At 38.1% G+C, this 24,033-nt stretch overlaps 1 protein-coding gene across 1 annotated transcript in view; it reads right to left on the minus strand.

The window, feature by feature from the left end:
- Positions 1-24,033, minus strand: part of LOC124156520 (exocyst complex component 2) — a 59,595-nt gene that overhangs the window by 7,944 nt on the left and 27,618 nt on the right. The window contains exons 11-18 of the mRNA XM_046531109.1: positions 18,530-18,789; positions 14,654-14,768; positions 12,221-12,376; positions 11,102-11,240; positions 9,078-9,307; positions 6,062-6,205; positions 3,422-3,606; positions 1,563-1,622 (exon numbers count right to left, since the gene is read on the minus strand). Coding sequence (XP_046387065.1) covers positions 1,563-1,622; positions 3,422-3,606; positions 6,062-6,205; positions 9,078-9,307; positions 11,102-11,240; positions 12,221-12,376; positions 14,654-14,768; positions 18,530-18,789 — 1,289 coding nt within the window. The remainder of the gene's footprint in view (positions 1-1,562; positions 1,623-3,421; positions 3,607-6,061; positions 6,206-9,077; positions 9,308-11,101; positions 11,241-12,220; positions 12,377-14,653; positions 14,769-18,529; positions 18,790-24,033) is intronic.

Below are 24,033 nucleotides of genomic sequence, written 5' to 3' on the forward strand. Positions count from 1 at the left end.
TCTTATTAATTATGGCTGTACGCATATTGTTGCTTGCCGCGAGCCTTTAATGGTATGTGCTCTTGCAAGAGTGGTTTTCATTTTTAATGTGGAAGTTGGTCAGTATAAGCAAAGAAAAAATTAATATTTTAGCGCACACCAACCCTTGTAGTCATCGTATCTCTGCGTTTGTAAAGACACTGCTCAAATACCTAAACGCCATAATGATGATTAAAAAATTGTCTCATGTCAATGATTGCTGCAATTATAATTAATGATAAACTTGATGCCGTATGATCACAATGAAGACAACAAAAAATAATGCCATGACGTAGTCTTGAACCACGGTCCTTCGGGTAACATCTTTCCTTTGAATCGTGCACGCTACCACTACCCCAACCGACCCATTAGGTAATTGTGGATATTTTGGATTTATATATATAACTTGTAAAAAGTAACGCATGAAAATTAATTAATTACAGCCTAACTAACGCCCTAATTGAAAAAGATGCAGCAAGATACGCGGTCTCCCCTTGTTAGCCTTAACGTCTCGCATTTCTATGGAGCGTTGAACCTGTCCTCCTTATTCAAAAATTCAGTAACCATAAATACATCAAAGTTTGGTATACCATTTATAAATCGTTGGAATTTTCCTTCTCCCAACCAAGATTATCTTTTCTTGAACCCATCCTGGACAGCGAACCATTGCAACAACCAGCCAGCTCGGAAATAAGGCTAACATCCCATGATTCTAGTTGCGAAGGGCGAACGTTCCGGCCGGCGTGAATACATACGCAACGAATAAGTCTTGCAGCAAACGTCTGAAATAGGTTTATTAGTTTTACTCGGTTCTTACAAAAAAAGTTTTGGCATGATAAACGGCATTGTGCCAAAATATACCCAGCGAAAAATAAATGCCATCATGCATTTATTAAAGATTCAATGTGCTATTCGCACTACTCTTTCCAAACTTGAAGTTGACACGTAAATGAATATTAATATATTACGCAATGATGAAGTCGTTTACTCAAAAGAGAAGCAGCCACATACATATTCTGAAGATATTTTATGACAGCAAAAAACGGATACCCTCAAATTCTGTAATTTTTCTATGTAATAATAGTGGTAGAACTAAACGGTGTAGAAACTGCCTTCTGCTACTGCCTTGTGTCGTCACGGCCAATATTCAACATGGACACCCGTTTTAGCGGCCTTTGAATTTTTCCATATTTCAGACGGTCATCTCGAATCAAGTATTCACTATTAGGATTTAAACTGTGGTTTTACGACATTATGTTATTCTGAACTCTAATTTAAAAAATGTGTTTGGTGCATTTGAAACACTAGTGCACTTCCCTATTAAGTGGCATTCAACATTAAACATACTTTTGGCTGAAAGATGAGTGATTTTGCAAAAAATGATATTAGCTAGGTTCCCAATGAATTCCAAAATCCTCCAGTTATATAATGGACTATGTTTCTATATGATAATTTATATGTAAACTGTCCAAGCCATTAATAAATGCTACTCTGAAGTTAGTACAAGAAGAAGAAGAAGAAATACAGTGTGGTAATGTACTCACTTGATATCCTCCTCATCCTTCAATTCTGGCAAAGCTTCCAAGGCCTCCTCAAAAAACCCACTTCAGGAACCATTGCCATGAAATCACGCAGAAAGCAAGGAATGTCAAAATTAATTCACATAAAATTTCCATTCCCTGCATTTCACGACTAAGGTTAGAATCAAATGTTATCCACACAATCAGTCACACCCAAAACTGAATATATATTGCTCAGAGCTGAATTGAGAATAATATGGACTGCAGCTTTACGTCAGAAAATGAACATCACTTCTAGAAGAGCACAAGTTAAAGGTTAAAAAGGACCACTGCATTTTTAGCCCTTAGATAATAATAAATAACTGGATGGCAGAGAAACTAGTGAGTAATATGAATCATACATGGAAAATATTAACAAAACCAAAGTTGCTGAAAAAATAAACATCAGGATAAACTGGCCAAGAATAAAATACATGCATGCATTTAAAATACAAGATAAATAAGCAAACTCGACAACATGTATGATTCACATGCAAAGCTATGGCTTAGCTCAAAGTGTGCTACTTCATATTGGCTTCCCACTCTAAGGGTCAGGGTTCAAACCCTGGTGATGGCAGAGATTTTTCATTGAATGCCCAATCCTTGGTGTTATATGGAAGGTACATAAAGTGCAACACTCAGTCCTTTGGATAGGACGTTAAGCCATGGTCCCCTTGGTTCCTTTTGTTAAGAGCAAGCTATTATTGACACTGGATTTCCCTCCACTCTTCCTTCCATACCCTTCCCTTTAAGTGACAATGGCTTCAGCTGGGTATAACCTCCTCCAAATATGTATGCACCATCAAATCCAGGCTTGAAACACCAAGTAAGTGACAGTAAATCTAATTTTAAAAGTTAGTACAAAGACTAATTTATGAGCTTCTTTAGAGATAAAAATATGAGCACATACACTCGTCACTTGCCACATCAGTGATAATGGTCACTGATGAAAAATGGTCCTTGAGAAAGACTACTTCAAAAGGAGCATGGGGACAATAATGCTATTAGTTATCATCAACTGGTTTTCTGCCCACTGACAACCAGCGTCACAGTGCAACGGCACATGCAAAGACAGGATTGGAACTCTTTCTACTCCCTCTTGTGGGATGCTGAATTCACTGCAGCATTTATGTAAAATTTCTGATCCAGATTTGATATCTTCAGTGAATTTGGATCTTAAGTATCCAGTGAAGGGCATTACCTGGAGATATTTGGATCCGAGGTATCTGATCCCACCATCCTTAGTTTTTACCAATTTTTATTATATTTAATTATACTCATATACATGTGCTGGCATTGTTATGTTATTGTACTTGTACACTACTTTGAAATATGGAATAAGAACAAAGAAATGTGGATTACGATTGACTCGCTCTCTTCAAGAAAGATGGAACAATTACCTCTTGCTTACTGCATCCATCTAATTATCCTCAAGACATTTTATTGTAAAATAATAAGATTAGCTTATAAATTTTTCTCGTAATATGCTTAGTTTACTCTCCTCTATGCTCAATCAGTGTTGTTGGCACAAAAACTGTGGTCAGCAAAACATCACAAAACGCATCATGAAAGCATGACATATATATGAGAATATCAGCAATCAACTCAACCCTACCTACTTCCCAAAAGGATAGTTTGGTTTTATAGTAGGAACGTCCTTGACAACGAGTAGTGGGTAGAGTAACAAAGCTCTCTCTTCCTACTCCGGCATAGAGGAAGAATGAGAGCATTGTGTAAAAATAAGGCCCAGAGTCTGGAATGAGCTCCTCCCCTGTCTATCCAAACCAATCACCTCGTTGAAGCACTGAGTGAGTGAGTGAAAACAAATGAGAGAAGCTACTAACCTTGCCACTGGGGTCACATAGTTGCCAAGAGCCTCCTGAATGGCACAAACATCAGACCTAGCCTGAATGCCTCCCTCCCGACTGAAGTGGGACACACACGACAGGAGACGTGCCAATTCCTCCGCCACTGTCTCCGTTATCTGCGACAACAGCCTCGGAACCAATGATGGCGACACCCTGTGCACCTGAACAAATGGAGAGAATGCATTTTAATATGTACCCTCATCTAAAGAGCTTACAAGGGGAATACACGACCTTCGGGTGGCCAATTGTGCTCAAATTTTCTGATTTGGTAGATCATGGCTATCAATTAAATATGCCGAACAAAGACGACGCACTTCTAAAACTTTTCGAGAAAAAAGCAATTGAAAATCGTAAAAAACGGGTCTAAGGCATATATCCGGTAGAAAATATTTTTAATTCATTTTTTAAATAATAATAAGTGCTGAAAGGGGTAGGAAATGAAGAAAGGGCCTTTCCGGGGGCGATTTTGTATTTATTTGTCCTCTCTCGGTATATTAGGGTATTGCGAGTGTAAATTGTCTTCTGTAGGGGTGGGGACAGAATAATGACATTTAAATTATTAATTGGGAGGGAAATCCACTCTATCGTCAGATTATGCTTTCATTGGGAAACGGAAGTGGATCAGCATGGGATAAGTAACAGGATGAAAAGTGGACAGAAACCCGGCGTCGGCATTATGCAACTCTTAACAAATGGCACCAAGGGGACAACAGTTTAACGTCCCATCCGACGGACGGTGTACTGCACTTCTGGTTTAATCCACATTACACGCAGGGATTAAATTTCGAAATGCTCTCAAATTATTTAATGAGATTTGGACGTGGAGGCCAGTACACTACCTGACCATTCCAGTAAATTCTTCGTTTGCAAGTTTCGGGATACTACTCGAACAAATGGAGAACGCGTTCTTTCCTCCGCCGCAACGACTGACCTGTATTTTTGACGGTATACACGCGTCATTCACGCTTACGAATAATTTTCTCAATGAAACTCCCAATGAAAGCATAATCCGTCGATAGGGTGGATTTCCCTCCCAATCAATAATTTAAATGTCATTATACTGTCCCCACCCCTACAGAAGACAATTTACACTCGCAATACCCTAATATACCGAGAGAGGACAAATAAATACAAAATCGCCCCCGGAAAGGCTATTATATAGCCCTTTATTCATTTCCTACCCCTTTCAGCACTTATTATTATTTAAAAAATGAATTAAAAATATTTTCATTGCGCTAATGAAGATAAGAAAACAATCTTTAAAAATGCAAACAATAAAATCCTTGAAACAAAAAATAAATAAAAGTTTCATGAGTGAGAATCGATCTCGCCAACCTTACATCCACAGTCAACCGCCGTACCGCTGGGCCACCACTGTCTTGTAGGGATGATAAGGAAATACCGGACATATACCGTAGACCCGTTTTTTTACAATTTTTAATTGCTTTTTTCTAGAAAAGTTTTGAGAAGTGTGTCGTCTTGCTTCGGCATATTTAATTGATAGCCATGATCTACCGAATCAGAAAATTTGAGCTCAATCGGCCACCCAAAGGTCGTGTATTCCCCTTGTTAGATGCACACTTCACAACAGCCTACATACCTAAGAATAGGAAAAATTAACAAAATATACCCCAAAGATCTCTCATTCACAGCAAATATTACTCCTTACAAAACTTATGCTGCGAACAACAAAACTAGCACTTTAGTAAAGTGTACTGCAAGTTGATCATATCCACTACATTTTCCCTTTGTGAGCTTTTCTCTTTCCCTATTTCAAAACCTCAATCCATTCTGGTGGCAGAGGCTTAGTCATGAAGAAAATCAAAATAGATTTATTATTATAAATGCTGATGGACTAGCATTTGTTACAAATAATAGATTGATGAGGATAATGGAGACCACAAAGCCCAAAATTTTTTGCTGAGAGATATGAGGGAGACACCATGAAAAGGTAAAATACTACTCGAGCAATAATTAAACTCACAAAAATATAGAGTCATTTTAGGCGTTAAGTCCAACTTCAAGAACAGCTCAGTCATCCCTGTCAGTTTATAAACTCAATCATATAAATGTGGAGCCAAGTTCCCACTTACATTGTATGCAAAGCAATAATCTCAAAATCAGACTTTAATTATTGAGTCAAACTTTCTGTAATTAGATCAATCTCTCAAGTTTGCGTGATGCAGCATGTGTGACCTCGCTATTCCGTTCCTATACCGTGCTTTAATCGTATGTATGTATTTAAATCACCCAGGATGTTATAATTCGGAGGCACTGAAGATTTTGCGCAGACATTAAGTAAAATATTTTTAGCATCGGGAAGGGACCCACGGCCGAAAAAAAATAAAAACACCAAAGTAGGCGTGAGAAAATCCCAACCCTAAGCTTCAAACCTCATAAATTACATACCAGATGCTGGCACGTCTTTGAGGTCCCGAGGTATTTGGGGATGATGCACGACTAGGCAAGAGTGGACAGAATAACCAAAGACCTAATTCCAGAAAGCCCAACTACGCTTATGAGATCATCTGCATGAGCTACTGAATGGAGTTAACTAGACGGGAATAGAGAGAGCTAGGCAATACAAAATACAAAGCGAATATGAAAAACACTCACCTCTGCATGGACTCCAATCATATTACCAATCGCTTCTTTCGCGTAAGGCCTCACATCAATGGGCATTGGGAGGTGATCTCCCCAATCCATGTGACCAAGGTACATGGAAGGCTCAATTGTGCCAACCAATGGATCGCTCTTTGCCTGTAATGAGTCCAATATCAGATGTATGAATATAAGAACAAGTGTGCATTGTACAAACTATTGTACTAGTGCTAGTACAATTATTTTCTACTAATTCCATCTACATACCCATTTCAAATCACACAACAATACATAACTAATTTTACCTTTATACAGTAAAGCCCCTCTTTTACACTTTTGACGGGGACAAGGAAAAAGAGTGTAAATTGCGGGAAAGTGTAAAATCGAGGTTAGGCACAATTTAATGAAAAATAACCCCTTTAAATATAGTTAGATGTTCAATTTTTCATACGAATCATGTTCTAAATGAATAGTGAATATAAAACCTTTAATTATGATAAAAAAAAATTCTTTATTAGTACTGAACTCTCAGTGAGGTAGATCATATTTTCTGATCAGATTTTTAGATCATATTTTCTGATTTCATAGATCAGTCTTTTAAATGTTCTTCATCAGCTTTTTTAAACAATTTGCGATTTCTCCATCATCAACTTCTTTCCTTGATTGTGCTACATAGTGTAGTGCATCTAAAACTGATACTTTAAAGCTCTTAGGGTCCCTCCCACTGTCTATAAGATTGCTTTTCTCACTAGAATCCTGCGGTAGTTGGATTTGAATACATGGATTATCCCTAAATCTAATGGCTGTAATTGGCTGGTACAATTTGGTGGGAAGAACACCAGTTTTATATTCCTCAAATTCATATTTTTTGGGTGGGCTGGGCATTGGTCTAAAAATACAACAATTTTTCGGTTTTGTCCACCCATATTGGCATCTAGAGCCTGCATTTGTTCCTGAAAGAAATGTAACGTCATCCAAGCTTTGGTATTAGCGGCATAGGTTGTGGGATATGTCTTGATATTTTTAAAACATCTGGGATTTTGGATTTTCCAATAACAAATGGCCTTAACTTTTCACTACCATTAGCATTAGCACCTAACAATACTGTTAAACGAGCTTTGCTATGCTTTCCGCTAGGGCAAGATTCACCTCTAAAGTCTTACAGGGAAGTGTATTGAAAAAAAGGCCCGTCTCATCTAAATTGAAAATGTCTTTTGGAGCATACCCTTCTATATGCTCACTTAAACAATGTTCCTTCCACTGTGCCACCGTTAGGGGATCAACACTATTGGACTCATCACAAATTGCTTTGTATACAACATTATGCCAAGTCTTAAACCAGCTCAACCATCCGTTTGAAGCCTTGAAGTCTTCAATTCCCAGCCTCATTGCCACATGTTACGCTTTTTCCTTTAGAATAACACTGCTGATGAGTATGTTCGAGGACCTAGTGTACTGAAACCATTCTTTTAAAATTTCTTCTAGTCTATCATATTTCAAGTACTTAACATATTTTCGCCTCTTTGCACTGGGTCTGCATCCACTACACTGGTTTCTATCTTTTTGCGAGTTTTAACAACAGTGTTTAACGTGGACACTGGAATCCCAAGCTCTTTGGCAAGGGAAACGCATGAGCCTACATGTGAGTGAACTCTTCCCAAAATTTTAATTTTATCTCTTATTGAAAAAGTTTTCCTCTCTCATTTCTGGGCCATTCCGTATTTGATTAGCGTTTATTGACGCTGTCACGAAAAGAGCATGGAAAAAGAGATTACGATTAAAACGACTTTAAAATTGATCGAAGAACTTGGTAATAATGTACGCGAAGGAGAACACCCAATGGGTGGATCATCACGAGAACGACCACGAATATAAACATAGCGTCTATATTCGTAACTACGATGCGTACAAGTGAAGTGGAAAGCCTGCAATATTTACCACCAACAAATGGAATGAAATTTAAACGTCGCAAACAACCTATCTCCAGGAAATCCCGCGATCATAAATACTATAATAGTAATATTAACTCTATGCCCGCGATAGTGGTCAGAAACAGATGAAGAAGGAATTATTGTAGTAATTTAAAGAAGCCGTATTAATGATAGTGGCGCTGGTGACAGGTATGCCAAAAAGGCAAGGAGGTTGTAAATACAACTTCCTTTCCTATATTTACAACCTTCTTGCAAAAAGGTTATCCCAGGCTCCGATCTCTAAAACCCTTTCTTCTTGATTACGGTGCGCTATCCGCCATGTTCCCTTTGGCGGCCTGGCGTAAATAGTGGGTCATTTGAAATTTCGTCAGCGTAAATGCGGGGAAGACTTAACATTTTAGAGATACTTAAATCGTCGGGACTTGACGAAAATGTCGTAAATTGCGGGAAAATGTATATTGCGGGGGCGTAAAAGCGAGGTTCTACTGTATAATGAATTTTACAGTTGAGCATCAATTATCTACAAAATATGGGGAGAAGCCACAACAACTTATCAAAACATTGGATAATCTATGCATGATCATTTTCCAAGCAGTTCTGGCCTTTACAATAATGTGAATAATTACCTAAGTTTCCTCGATGCTTAATAATGAATATTATTTAACTGCTGATATGTTTGCGTTAACTGTCAGTTTGTTATATTATCAATGCTGTCGTAAGAGTTTGCATTATCTGCAATGCTGTCGTAAGAGTTTACATTATATGGAATGCAAAGGAGAAAAACAGACGTAAAGGAAACTATCGCCATTTCTAGCATAAATAATAAGTATTTGATTTGACAGTAGCATAAGAGAAATATCTTTCGAAACATAGGAGAACATGTAATGTCTGATTTTTTTCCCAGCGAACAATGAAAGTGAAGATTTCTTGGAGCTCACACTGGTAAGGTCCTCCTTATCTCCAAGATTCCAAGGATAAAGAGGACCTTATTTGGTATGAGACCCAAACATTCTTCACTGTCATAAGAGAACATGGAATCCTCCTTGGGAAAAGAAGAGGCCAAAACATGGGAGAGGAAGGAGTAATACAGGCAGACCTACCTCAAGGTAAGCTTCAAAAATCCTCTTCTCAAGTGCCTCGAGGGCCCCCGCCGAGATAGTCATGGGACCCCACTGCTGCCCAGGAACACTATTGGTAGCCCCAGGATATGACTGCTTCTTGAAAAGGTCCCCCAACCGAGGCAAGACTATTGTCCGCGTGTGAACACAGTTGCTCATGGTGATCAGAAGACGTGTTTCCCAGGGAGGTGGCTGCTTGTTGACACTACCTCCTGCATTTCAAAAGGATGTACAATCAGTGGGGGTGTGATGGCAACTCAAGAGATGATAAATTGCCCAATCAAGCTCACATGATTTACATAGCTTTAACATGAGATATGTAATATGTTATAATTTAGAATGAAGTAGATGAACGATTGATACCTAAATCAAAAAATTATGTGCAACGTCACCAAATCTATTCCAAAACTGTTCATCTATTTCAAATGAAAATACTGGAGCAAAAAAAGTAGAAAATGGAGAATATATAGAAGTCAAATTTTCAGTTATTTCCTGGTTATCATGGCATTACTTTGATTACCCAACTTTAACCCCCATATTTCTCACTTGAATCAACCCTTAGTTGTAATTTCTGAACTTTTTATTCACGAGCACAAATTTTAGATTACGATGAAATGTTCACACAATGAAGCATCACCAGGTTCATCGACAGGTGGACAATTAACTCTTCCCAATTTTAAACAGGAAAACATGGTAACCGAAAGGATGGGAGTGTTTCCCATCTGACACGAGGGTCCTGAGTTCAAAGCCCTTGGACAACCCAAACAAAAAAATCTCGAGAGTGCGACATAGCCCACAGAAAGGGAATGGCCCATATACTGTGAATTGATGAAAATTTGCATGCCTGCATCTTAGTCTGGGGTGAACTCCACCCAAAGCATCTCACCTAACTAATTGTAAGATTGAAAATATAAGGATAGCAATTATAAGAAGATTGCATGAAAATGAAAATATATTGGAATGTGATGATGAAATTCACAGCAAGAATACACAATGTTCCAGATAGACTTCTGGATGGAAAGGATAATAATTACCTCAAAATTTGCATGCTAATTATAATTCTGAATGAGGATATGAAGAACACTGCATTTTTCAAATATGTACGAGAACTATGTAACACTAACAACTGATGAAATTAGAAAGAATTTCCATTCCTATGTGAATTATGGATAGTCTGGAAAAATTGGCAGATTCCTTTGGTCTCAAAGCGTGATGCACCTTCATATTTAGGTTCGAGGATACTTATTTGAAGATCTAAATTGTTTCCATAAAATTCTTTCAGTGAGATTCTAGTCCAGCAGATTAGGAGTCCACTAAAGAAATTTTTACTTTTCTCTAATGCATTCCAGTATCCAGAATAAACTGTTACTTTTCCTTTGTCCCCAAGTAAGATTACAATATCCTTACTCAGCCACAATATTTGTAGGGCTCCCTCCTCTTCTTTCTTCTATTACCTGAATTATCAACTTTTTCTGTTTCCACTTCAGCTCTTACCTTCAGTTCTCTGTTTCAGTTCTTAATTTAGTATTCAAATAGCTAATTTCTCAGTGCTTCAGGTGTCTTTATCCATTAAGAATATCTATGATAATATAAATTGCATAGCTGTGAAATTTTCCTTTTTTCTTGTCCATTTATTTCAGAACCAGTTCCTTTTGACGTTAGTTACAGTAACAATAACAAGGACCGGTGGATCCGAGACCATAAAAAAAACCAAATCGACTGATCTGTAATCTAAATAATACTGGTCAACACACACACACACACCACACAGAAGGGGAGGATGTAAAAGAGGTTAAGGGAAGCTGCCATTCAACAACAAAAACAAAACAACAAAACAGGAAAGCTGCCATTCTTAAAAGTTCTCGTGAACAGAGGAGAAGATTGATCTCTTGAAAATAATGTTAAAGAGAGAGACTTGTAAGTGAAGCTAAATAAATTTCAACAAATTACTTAATACGACAGTTAGTTTCAAATCAAAAGGAGAAACGAGACAGGAGTCCACAAACCTTGCATGCTGCCAGTATTGCTATCTCCCCCTCCTCCCCTGTAGGGGTCAAACGCTGCTGGGGATCCTATGAGCTGCGACACAGCAGGCTGACCTGCCCCTCGCATTGCATCCTTCCCAAAAGTCAGGTGCTCCAGTGTCTGAAACACACAAAACGCCATACAACACATGAAATTTGAATAGACCATCTCTCGAAGTCCCAACAATGAAAAAGAGGTTAAGTTGGCAATTTGTGCCACAGCTAAACAATAATAATAATAATAATGTCATATTCATTTCAAAAGCATTTAGGACCACCATGTCCTCTCTTACAATGAACTCATACAAACACATACATTCATGTCCTGGGTGGTGGAAGAAACCACCCATGATGGACCGGTAAAGGGCCTCTGTGGAATTTCTCATCCCCCATTTTCGCTCTGTTTTCATGCCTGTGTGGGGCACTGGTGTATGCGCGTGTGCGTGATTGTTCCATTGTTGAGCAAAACTGCCAGCTTGCTCATGTTCCAATGTGGAAAAGAAGTCTCATGTGGTCAGCCAACAAGGCCCAAGCCATTGAGCATGAGGCGAGTGGTGATTCTAAAGTTGTAGAGTTTCTGGGGAATTTATATCCAGTCCACATAACTAGACCTAGGTACTGACAACGGCGAAAATAATTGACTATCCTATTCCATGTATTTCTTTCCAAATCATACATCTTTGCTGGATCAAATTTCAACGTAAAAATAAACACATTCAGTTGGTACCCCTAGCGACTAGGAGAGGCAGTGGCAGATACATATGGGGGGCATGCACTCCCCCTGGCGGGACTGCCCACATTGCCAAACACTGTAGACCCAGAATTGTAACTTTTTTATATCATAAGATAGCATTGTCTTGTATACACATAAAATTAGTTTAAATAAAACTCTTAAATTTTGCATTTAATTTGATTATTTTTCATTACGATAAAAAGCAGCTCAAAATATCTTTTGCACCCCCGCCCCCTTGAGTTTTCACTGTATCCGTTTCTGCAGTGGGGAAGTAATCTCAAAGAGTTATAAGAGACTTTAACATAGCAATTACAGCTAAACATGGCATGTTGTAATCACAAGAAAGTTGAGAGAGAGAGAGGGCATACCTGTGGGAAGGCACAGAGGAGGGCCTGGATGTGAGCTGTCAGCTCCTTGCAGGCGGACGTGCTCTCAGCCAACGGGATCTCACCCCTCTCGCCCACAAGGGCAGACTCCTTCACCAGCTGCACCACCTCCCGCACCCGACTCTCAAAGCGCAGTGGCTGCGCAACAGAGAAAAAAGAGATGGAGATTAACAGAGTGACACAGTAGTCCATGGCACATGCAATTGGCTATAAAGAGTTTATCTCTTTTGTTCTGAATTCCACATGAATAATATCCCAGCAATTCCACTAGCCCAGTTTTATTGAGGTGTAAGTAGCATCATCTTTAGAACTAAAGGATTTAAATAAAATATTTACCAATGTGAACAGAAGGATGAAATATGGAAAATACAATTAAAACAATAGGAAAAGTGAGTACAGTGAGTCCTCGTTCTACGTCACCCCGTTTAACGTCATTTCGCGATAACGTCACGAACATTTTACGACCGTGATTCGTTTATCGCCCCTTCGCTTCGCGATAACGTCACGTATTTTAAATTTCGCGCGAGAAAAAAGGCGAAGCGGCGGGCGTTGCAGGTTGTTCGTTTCGTGGGCGGTAATACGGTCAGTCTATTCAAAGTGTAAAACGGTGTGTATATTGTTAATTGCGATTACGGTTTTTGCAAATTTTAGCATCAGAGACATTTCCACGACAATGTCCAAGAAAACAATGTTCACAATAATTTTGGTTCCTGTTACTGCGACGATGTTTCAGCGATGATGATGCCCAGGCGACGCCCGCCCGCCTCAATTCGCAATTAAAACCATCTCTTCGATTTCATAATCCCAATTTGCCCGCCCTCGCTCATTTGCGCCATTTTGATTTCGCTCCTGACCGGTCCGAAAAGAAATTCTTGTAGCGAGGGTAGGGCCTATGGACCGGATCCCCGGTCTGTAGCGTCTGGTAGCATTCATTGGACCGCACTATAGCGAAGCCGAAAAGCAAATGCGGGAAGATACAAAAATGGAGAAGGATTTATGTCACTGCTGCTATTGTCGTCGATGAAGACAGGAACTCGTATTTATGCCATAGTTTGGCATTCCCATCGTAAAAAATGCCCCAGATATGGTACGCTAAAATTTTTTCGCATAGGAATTGTGAGGTCTAGGAACCGATATTCAATTTTTACATTGTTTTTATGGGATATTATGCTTCGATTAACGTCATTTCGTTTATCGTCACATTTTTCAGGAACGGTAGGTGACGTTAAATGAGGACTCACTGTATTCTTAAAACAAAATTAAGAAATATGTATATCCCACCTTAAAAACAACACACAATATTTTAACACGTTAATGCAAATGCAAATTACCATTACATAGAGGTTTTACTGCATATTATTACATTTTTATCTGTTGTTGTATTCTGACTAACTTACAAATATGATTCAGCTAATGTCCATTAAGCAATCTAGTATGTAATAGTGTGCATTTTATGCATGTAATTTTTTTTATATTTTGCAATTTTCTTTCTATTTCTTGACCTGTTTTCTCTCTACATACAGACTGAAATGTTAAAATGAAGATACACCATCCTATTGTGTACCCCCTCGTCTCACCTAAGCCATTCATTTTTAGTATGTCAAATCTTGTTGTTCCACCAGATGACTTTTTATTACAATAAAAACCATTGTGTTAAAATGATATAATCTAGAGGAATTGTAAATTAACTACATATTTATCTTGGCATCGTGAATGAGAGAGGTCAGAAAAAAGGGCAAACCACTTCAGCTGCTGACCTATAGTTCGCTCCAAAATCTTGTACATTCAAGTTTGGATACAAAAACTACAAGAAAGAAAAAGGATACAGAATAACTAAAAACATTTCCCTTTGCTGGTTATGCATCGCTTTCAATTTATTTTTGTAAATTGATTTAAATATCCAAACTTCAATAGTAATAAAAATTATAACTATTGCCGAAGGTGTATGAGTGAATTATACTCACAATAACATCCATTATAGAGACAACAGGAGAAACGAGAAACTTGTCCTATCGTTATGTGGATTATTGAAAACCAAAAATCAATTTTGTGTGATTTATCTGAAATTTTTCGCCTTTTACCCCAAGAAGTCAGAAATGTATCCACCATAGAGTCAAATATGGCAGCACAAGCGGATTTTTTCTAAATCCTTAGTTGTATTAATGAGTGCACTAATTGTACACCTGACATTAGTTTTTAACTATCTTTACGTGTAACATTTGACGAAGTCTACTGCAAATCACTATTGTTTATGTCTAATAAAAATACATAAATAAATTTCAAGAAATGAGCCACCTCCAACACTCATTCTCTTCAGCAATATGATGAAAAAATGTCAGTGATTTTGGATAAACTATCCTTCTGCCAATAATCTCTCCAGATTACGAAGAAAGGCAAACAAATATGTGTACAAACCAGGTCCGTGATGCCCTCTTGCCTCTCGTCCATCTCCATCCTCCATGTCTCCTTCCTGTGAAGGGAGCGCACTCCTTCCGTGGCATGGCGAAATAGTGTGACCATGCAGCACAGCCTACAGAATTTCAGATGAGAAAAGAACCTCAGCAAAAAACAACAAACAAAAATACACAAATACTCAATTCCACATTCACCTTTGTGAATTAGAACTAAAGTGCACAATTTTTAATATCGCACAAAACCTTCCGCAGCATGTCTTAATGGTAAAGGGTGAACAACAACATGTTTCTAATCACCATACGTAAAAGAAAGAAAGTAGTAGCTTTATCTATTCATTTTTATAATAATTCCTTCCTTTGGAAATATCCACTTGAAGCCAACTAGCAGCCCACTATCATTCATGGAATCAGGCCCAAAGCATGGAGGGGCAGAATACCTGGAATACAAGAGACGTGGGTTGGGAAGAATGGGGGACACAAAGGTATGTACAAAGTGTGTACACCCATGCCTCGCTTAACACAATTTCGATATAGCACAAATTCATTCCTCGGGAAACTTCCCAACGCTGTCTAGCCTAATCAAATAGCCTTAACATTCTCTTGATAAAACGTGAACTTGTGTTAAGTGCACAATAAATTACTCTCGTTCTACTCATATTAATGGTATTTCTTGCCTCAAATCTAGTACTTTGTTAACATATTCGAAAAAATCCATTGCCGTGCATTGGCCAAACACATTACCCATCATGCGGTACAATCAGTAGCAGACCAACAGAAGTAATTTATCTCATCTCCTTTACAGAATGATGTAAAATTGAAGGTAATTATTAAATTCATTATTATTATAATTAATTTAGCCATACTGAGTAAAAACCAAGTGAACAATGGCAACAAATTGGAATGCGGATAGAAAAATAAAGAAGTTATAAAGAAAAAGCATAAACCTAGAAGAGAAATTGAAAGTGATCTATTGCTTTGAAAACGGAGAACGAATGCTTCTATAAATAACACTTTCTGAGGCTATTAATAGGAATATACGGTGCAACCTCGATAAAACGACACCCCACAGTGTACCAAAAAACACTCGCTATAGCGAATTGTCGCTTTACCGGAGGTGGAGCATATAATAACCAATATACCTGTCACGAACAGTTATACAGGAACAGGAGTGGTGTGGCGACAGATAAATTTTTATTCGATAAACGTAAGTATAAATCCAGATGAAAGGTGATGTTTTTTTGCATCACTAAATTTCCTTACTCAAACAACGACTTACTATTCAAACAATATAAGCCCTGCACTGAATAAAAATGCAAGGTATTGTTTTGTCAATCATTATGCCTATGCACAACTGATGAAGCAATTTTTCTATGCACTCAATTAGTGCATTTACGTAATAATTCTTTTATTTTGGTAATTTCCACTGAAAATTCAAGAAATAACTAATAAAACTGTATCGCAGTTATTTAATGCCTCAAAAGTTTCCATTGGTGTATGTTTATTGTTCCTGTACATTAAGCGGCAGTGAAGTGAAATAACGTATTGCATTTGTTTCTGCTGTCGAAAACGGTGGAAGGTTGTATAACGTTCCTGCCTCTGAAGACTTTTTCTATCAGATAATGTAATATCTTCATTATCTACGGTAAAAAGTTTGCTAAGCTTGAAAAATGATGTGATTAAAATTGCCGTTGTTAAAAAAAGTTCCTTTTTGAGTGTTACGCTTGCGACGTATTTGAAATAATACACCAAGTTTACCAAGGCACTGCAAACGAGAGTCAGTTGTTCTGAGAGTTCTTCCAGCAGCCACCAGGAGAGGCTCTGCTACCCACGCAACGGAAGAGAGCGCCAGTACGACTCCGACCACTGACGTGAATAGTTCACCCTTGTGAATCCGCAACGGAGAATAAATACGTCCATCCGGACAATTCACGCTCAGTATCATTGCATCGTACATCCTACATCATCGCTACGGCGCACTACATACCTTTAGAGGCATCATTGCAGGAAATACCTCGTACTGCAAGGATTTTGTCGGGGGGTAGGATGTAAAAAAAGTTCCGTTTCGTCTATGTTATATCATGCGGGGAATACTCCTTAAGATACTTATGATAGGAGTCCTTTCTTCCACGACTTCGGGTTTACACCGCAGGTATCACCAGCAATTATGAGGGGAGATAAGGTTTTGGTGCTTTGCATTAGTATGATCAACCTTCCGAACTATTGAAATTCTCCATTCGCAATTTATCCCTGAAATACTCCGCTTTAGGCTAAGGCCGCCCCTTTCTCAGGAGTTCCCGCAGATTGGAGTGGGCAAAACCACCCGAACAAAGCTCCTTATAACTCTACATAGTCTGCATTCCTTGGGCGCTTTTGTTTTTTTTTTTTTAATTGTGAAGAGCGAATAGGAAGATAAATTAATTTCGACACTCTCATATTACTCCTTTATTTTTATTTTCTCGCTTGTACGTGTTTGGTGTTTTTTTGGCCATGGTGTCTGCCATCAAATGCTTTCTATTCATGCAACTCATGGACGCACGGTTATGCTGATGACAGCTTTCTGCCGCCCAAGGAACAAAAGAAGATCAAGCATTCGCGAATGCTAATGCCACAATATTTTCACCAAAATTAACTACTTATTTATGGAACGACAGTTTACCACATGAATTAGAGATTGAGCACTCCATTAACTTCATTTCTAACAGATCGCTAGCAATTACAGAGATTAAGGAGTCTTGATGTAAGTTTTTCCGGCGGTGAAACCCTCGCTATGGCGAGAGCCAACACCAAAAGGGCCTCGCAGAAACGAATATTTTAACATGCTTATTATAGGGTCAATTGATGGTGCATCGGCTACCTCTCGTAATAGCGGGGGTGTCGCTATAGCCCGTACTCGCTTTAACGAGGTTCCACTGTATACAGTTTATAGGAAATTCAATACCCAAGACTTATGCAACCGGGAACTCATCCCAATCTTCCCCATGTTAAAATGGTCTCTAATAACGCAAATTTGATTAGTTCAAAGACCCCGTGGAACACATCTCTTGTGCTAAGTGAGGTATGGGTGTAATTTGGTGGTCGCTTTCTGAGTGAGCAGCTCTCCAAGCATTTTAGCTCTCTCAGTTAAAAACAGCTCTCGAACCGTTTCATACACAGCAGTATTCATAAAGAAAAACTAAAACAATCACATAAGTCAAACATCAACAACCCTTACTCATAGATAAAGTAAAAGTATTTGGGCAAAATTCCATCACATAGCAGGAAGCAGTTAGCCCTGGATCCTGCAACAGACTTACAGTGGACCAGCATGGCACTGATGCCATCACTTACATTTTAAGTGGAAGCTGACTTTAGCGATTTTTCATTTCAAACAGCAATAATAAATAGGAAGAATGTGCTGAATAATGTCATTGAAATACTGAATTCACAAAATTAAACTGAGAATCCGAGTACGAGTAAGTGAACTGGCTACCACATGGCACAGCAGTGAAGTGAGATTGGTTCTGCAGCAGAGTAACATTCCTTTACTTTTTTCACCACATGATTTCTTCAGAATGTCTAAAAATGGCGCTACACTAGATTTTAGTGAGGAGTTGAGAATCACTATCTTAGACCTAGTAATAATGTTAAAATGAATAAGTTATAGTCAAGTCGTACTCTTTGACTTTGGTGTTACTTGAATTTTGTTATCTTGCAGTTCTAATATATTTGAGCTAAATGAGCAGTACAGCAGCATATCTTATTTTTTCTTCTCTAAATTACACAGATGGGGTTTTCAATGCATGATATTTTGGGAATGGCAGTTCAAAGCACCCTGACAGCAAGCAAAGAAAGGAGAGGTCAAGGGGAGGAAGAGAGCTGCCGGACAAGAGGAACTCACCTCAGGTCAAACAAGAGAGAGGTGACTGCATCCAGCGCTTCCGAGGGGAGGTCTAGCCGCACCAAGGGCTCGTACGCCTGCCTCCTCACATGACGGATGCAGTGAGGGAGCCACGCCCCCACCCAACCACCAGGCTCAGTTGCTGCCACTGGTGCCTGTGGCGCTGGCCCCCTTCTCAGGCGCTCTGCAGGCACTGGTGGAGGCAGGAGGGCTCCACGGATCAAGTCACAGAAAACCCGCACCGCTTCCATTACCATGTTCTGCACAGACATCATGGTGGGATAGAAATAGAAAAAAATCAGCCTTGCCTATGACAATGACCAATATGGAGAATATGTACCATTACTTCTAAGCCTAAAAATCAAACGAAGAAATGATTACAAAAATTATATTTTGGGCAGGAAATGAAGAAGCCTAGTCAAGCCCCTTCAATAATGCATTTAAAAATAAGATATTTAAAACCACTCACACCCTTTCAAGGAAATAATCTAGCAAAAATATCTCCTTCACCCACACTTGCATTATTTGAAGGAAGGGTATTGTCCCCCTAGCAAAATTATTGATCCATTTCCCAGGATACCTAGCTACCACAGAATGCCACACAGCAAGCCAAAGTTGTACCAGGGCTACCAGAGGAGTATAGTACTATCAAATAAAGATGGACAGATCCAGGATTAGTTATGGATCAAGATTCAGATCGGATGCTTGATGTCAGGAGTCGGATGTTCGGATATTTTTGGATTCAAATGCATTTTTAATTGCCTGCTATAAAACGAAGTCATAATTTAAGTTCCTTCTGAGTCCATACAATCAGAAGATTGCTATTTTGATTGTCATACACATTTTAATATTTTTACTGATTACAATCATTTTTGTATGTTTTCAAGTTATTTTTTAAAACACTAATATTTTTACATGCCCAGGATCTACACAGTTACACTTGCATTTGGAAATGAAAATAGATTTCAATTAGAGATGGGTCGAATAGCAGATTGCTTATATATATAGCAGATAGTAGGTTGCCTATGCAGCAGGAAACCCAAGATTTTGGCGAGCAATTGTGATTTCCTTTAAAGGATTCAAACAGGAATTTAACTGATTAATGGAATATCTTAATTTTATGGAAACAATTTGGGCTTATAGTTGATTCAACTAACATCTCTTTCAAATATCCTAAGGGGACACACCACCTCGCGAAAAAATGGTTGCATGCCGTCTCGGCATTTACACTGCTACAGTGGATTTCTGTCTGATGTATACATTCTTATCTACCAAATGCCATTTCAGCGGCACACCCATCTGATACTCGGTTTCATCCAACTTCTTATTTTCAACAGGTAGCTCACTTTATCCCCACTCCTACCGTCAAGTGCTAACGGACAATCTGAGGCATTTTGCAAAATACACGCGCTTTTCAGCCGGATTTTCTCCTTCTTCAATTATTTTCAGTCCATCTTTGGAAGTTCTATCTAGATAGCAGATGAATTCGAATTGCTAGCAAGGAGACACCAATTATCATGAGAAAATATCCCTTCGTCTGTGACTGTGACAATAGAGATTTATAGCATAACTGATAAATTGTAACTTGATATATGTTTTCGGAAAAAAATACCGCATCATCTTCCGAGAAGCTCAGCTGCAAAGATTTCGAGTTTCACCAGAATTCTAAGATTCTAAGTCTCCGTCGTATTTTGACATTTATTTCCTTGCATAAAATGCTTGAATAAAGTCAGAAATATGTCGTGTTTGGTCTTATTCTTTTTTAAACTAAGCGCACATTACTAATATTTCAGTCCTATAAAAGTGTAGTATCAATTGCCGAAAGCCATTGTTAGACACCTTTTGGGCTAATAGATGACTCATGCTGCAGTTGACCTCCAGAAATGGGGAACTTCGAAGCAGATAGGCAGAAAAAGGTCACTGGGGGAGAAAGAGTGAAGGGTGAAACACGATTCTATTATTCTCCTGTAACTTGATATTTTCTTTTGAAGCTTTTGATTTATGGTCTTCGTAATACGAACCCTGTGCAAGCTGGGGCCTTTTCTTTGATTTCGGAGAGGAAAAAAGCGTCATCGAAGGAGGGGACCAGGGCTGATGGATGGAGGGGGTAGCGGAATTTGGGAATTGTGCTACGTAGTTACTATCCCACGGCACAGAGGTTCTCCTGGTGGGGGAAACTGGAGATTTTTGGATTTTTTTCATCCGATCATTTTCGGTTCCCCACGTCGAATTCTTTTCACCTCTCTAATCCCCAAATTTGATGCAGTTCGTCAACTTGCCTAAAACAGTGCTGCATGCACTAAAAGACTAGAGTTCTCTACATTTTTTCCGAGTCAACTACGAACGACGTGCGCGCAACTGTGAATGGCGCGAAATTCAAAGTATTCGAGGTATTCAAGAGAGTACCTTTAGCATAATTATTCGAGATCTCAAATATCGAATACTTTATAGTATTTGAGGTATTCGAGTATTCGCGGATACTATTCGCACATCTCTAGTTTCAATCTTTGGATAAATAATCAACTGAATTCAAATTTATCTCACATATGCATCCTGCAAATTATGTAATTTTCTCATAGCAGACTGAGGGCCGATTTCACCAACCTCTCTTTGATCGGCGATCAGTTGATCGGCATCAATTCCCTGATCCGAGATCAAGTCTCGCGTCCGTTTCACCAACGTCTGATCCTTGATCAACAATCAAAATCACTTGATCGGCAATCGCGTAGCATTATAATTCTCATAGATTTGTAAGTAGCTTTCCTATTGGCTGTCTACAGCGCATTACAACGGCATTTGTTATTACCTACGTGAAAACCGCGACTTTCGAGTTTAGAAAACAGCGAAAGCGAATAATTTCTCTGAGTTGGAGGAATCTCATCTCGTAGAAACTCATTCAAATATTATATGGAACAAAAGAACAGATGCTAATACATGCAATGAGAAGAAGAAAGCATGGAAAGCATAAGCGTAATATAATAAACTGAAAAATAGTGTACTAGCTTTGGAAAATAGAAAAATATAAATTGAGATAAAATAGGCTGCCCTAGCCAAAGTGAAGGAAAATAAATATATAATATTTCTCAAATCCTAGGCTTTTTTATCCTATTAATGTCATCAAATCTAAATTCCAAGTTATACTATCCGTGAATTGAGGTAAAAAATTATTTCTGTAATTTATCTGCAGGTTTAAAATGCTATTGAATGTTTAAAATAGATGACATTTACCATTTAATTTTTTATGCTCAGGAAAAATGTAAAAATGAGAGGAAACCATTTACCATGAGGAACCATGCTATGGTTATCATGAAAGAAGAATTTATTTTTAAAAAAACTCATAAAAGTATGCCATTAATTAAGGCTAGTCAAACAGCTGCTCCTGTGGATCCCTCTCCCATGGGTTGATGAAGATTCACAGTGGCATCCTGAATGAGAACCTTGAATGAGTATCTACCTTCTCTTTGAATATAATTGAAATTTTGTGTAAAACCCCAATAGTCACAATGATGAGGAAATATGTATTTTTTTCATTCTTAGTCCAATGGAGAGGGAAGGAAACCTCTGTTTCAATACCCTAAAACTATGGGCATACCCAGCGAGTGGGCAGCTGCCCCTCCTTAGGAGCAAAAATCAAAAATGTATTTTTGGAAAATAATATTTTTTCAAGCTAATAATTTTAAAAATTAATAAAGAGTTGTTACAGTTTCCTTAAAATGTTAATTTCATTCACCTTTTCCATGCTTAAATCTTACCTACAACTTGAACAACCATGGCTTGCCCCCCCCCCCCCCCTATAGTTTTGATACTGGGTACGTCCTTGCCCAAAACAACACTCAAATGGGTTTAGGCTTTGCTCATGAGCAAGGTTGTACTTCCTCTCTCCTCTGTTTACAGGGTGTAACAAGGAGGTATGGCCTGAAGGGATAACCGCCATTACCTTATAAATAATCATCTGGTATCTCTGCACTTTACACTTTAGCCCTCAAATGAAAAATTTTGAAAATAGTGCTATTGTGAACAGACCCAAGCCACCAAATTAGTCAATTATAGTGTAGGGGAGCAAACTGCCTGGGCATTGATAGAAAATTAGGACTTCTTATTTCCAAATAATTCTCCAACATTTTTTCCTCCAGATGAAGTTGTTGGGATATGCATGCAGTCTATTGCCCCAATGATGCCTGGGAATCCAGCAATCCCAAAAAATTCTTCTTCCATTCTCACAAATTCCTTTCTTCCACTAGGAAATTGTATGAATTCTTGGTACAGCTTTGCTTTACAAAATGGGGCCTTTAAATTAGACTGCTTGATTTACTCACTCTAAGTAGTTCACCAATTACTATGTATCTGCAAAAACTTTTAAATCTCAGGAGCTTCATAGCTTCCTCTTACCTAATTACATAAATGTATATTGCAACTTGAGGCAGGTTAAATGACTGTCAGCTACATAAAATAAACCTCAATGTGAAAATAAAAAAAGTCAATTAATCTCATTCAGACCATAGTTTGTTAGGTTATTTACAATGCCCTGTAAAATATTTTAATGAGACACAATCAAGACTGCATTTTAAGATATACTGGAGCAATCATTTAGAAATTTCAAAATTTATTTTCAACATAAATATCAAGAGTCAATTGGTAACCACTGCTATCATTGAATTATTCCCACCACCATTGAATTATGATGAAAAATACATCTGAAGGATATTATATTGCCAAGAAGAATTTATAAATATGTATATAAAAGGTTGGTAAGAATTTCAATCGCCTAAATCAGGTCGATTGCTCCCTAGGGAACTAGCAACTGACCTACCAGCTACATTTGGTATCTTATTATTGTTTAGTGAGAAGTCTATCGCACTACATAATTGCAATAATCTGTATTATTCATTTTAATAACAGTCTACTACTAGCTATGTGATGAGCTACACTTTTAGGTTTACATAATTATTTCCATGCCTAACACTAATCAACTCATACTAGCATTACAAAGGTCCTAGCATCAACAAATTCCAACAACAATTTTTTATTTTTATTTTATTCACTTGTATTTTATAATGATAACATGTTAGGATTGTAGACCAAATAAAGAAAGAGATTGCTCCACTTTCATGCTTTGATTTTAAAAGATAATCCTTAACTTAATTTCCGAACATGCATACAGAGGATGGTTATGATAGAATGATAACAATAATGACACAACAAAATAAACTAATCAAGTATATTTTGTTATACTAACAAAGCTGTAGTATATATCAAGCTATAATTGATGTGTGAACAATGTAGCGTGTTAAAATTTATACTTCCCATATCTAAATTGTTGTGAACCATCACATGCTACAGTTAAACAACGGTTTTATATTAACACAATTCATGAATTTGCGCCCACAATCTTACCTCACATCACATACTGACACCTATTTATCACTTCCTTATACTAGGAGCGACAAACTCATCATGCCCAAGAACTCATGTAAAATAAATTGTGATATACATCCAACAGCAGT

This window comes from Ischnura elegans, chromosome 1 (genome assembly GCF_921293095.1).
Source record: "Ischnura elegans chromosome 1, ioIscEleg1.1, whole genome shotgun sequence".
Classification (NCBI taxonomy): domain Eukaryota; kingdom Metazoa; phylum Arthropoda; class Insecta; order Odonata; family Coenagrionidae; genus Ischnura; species Ischnura elegans.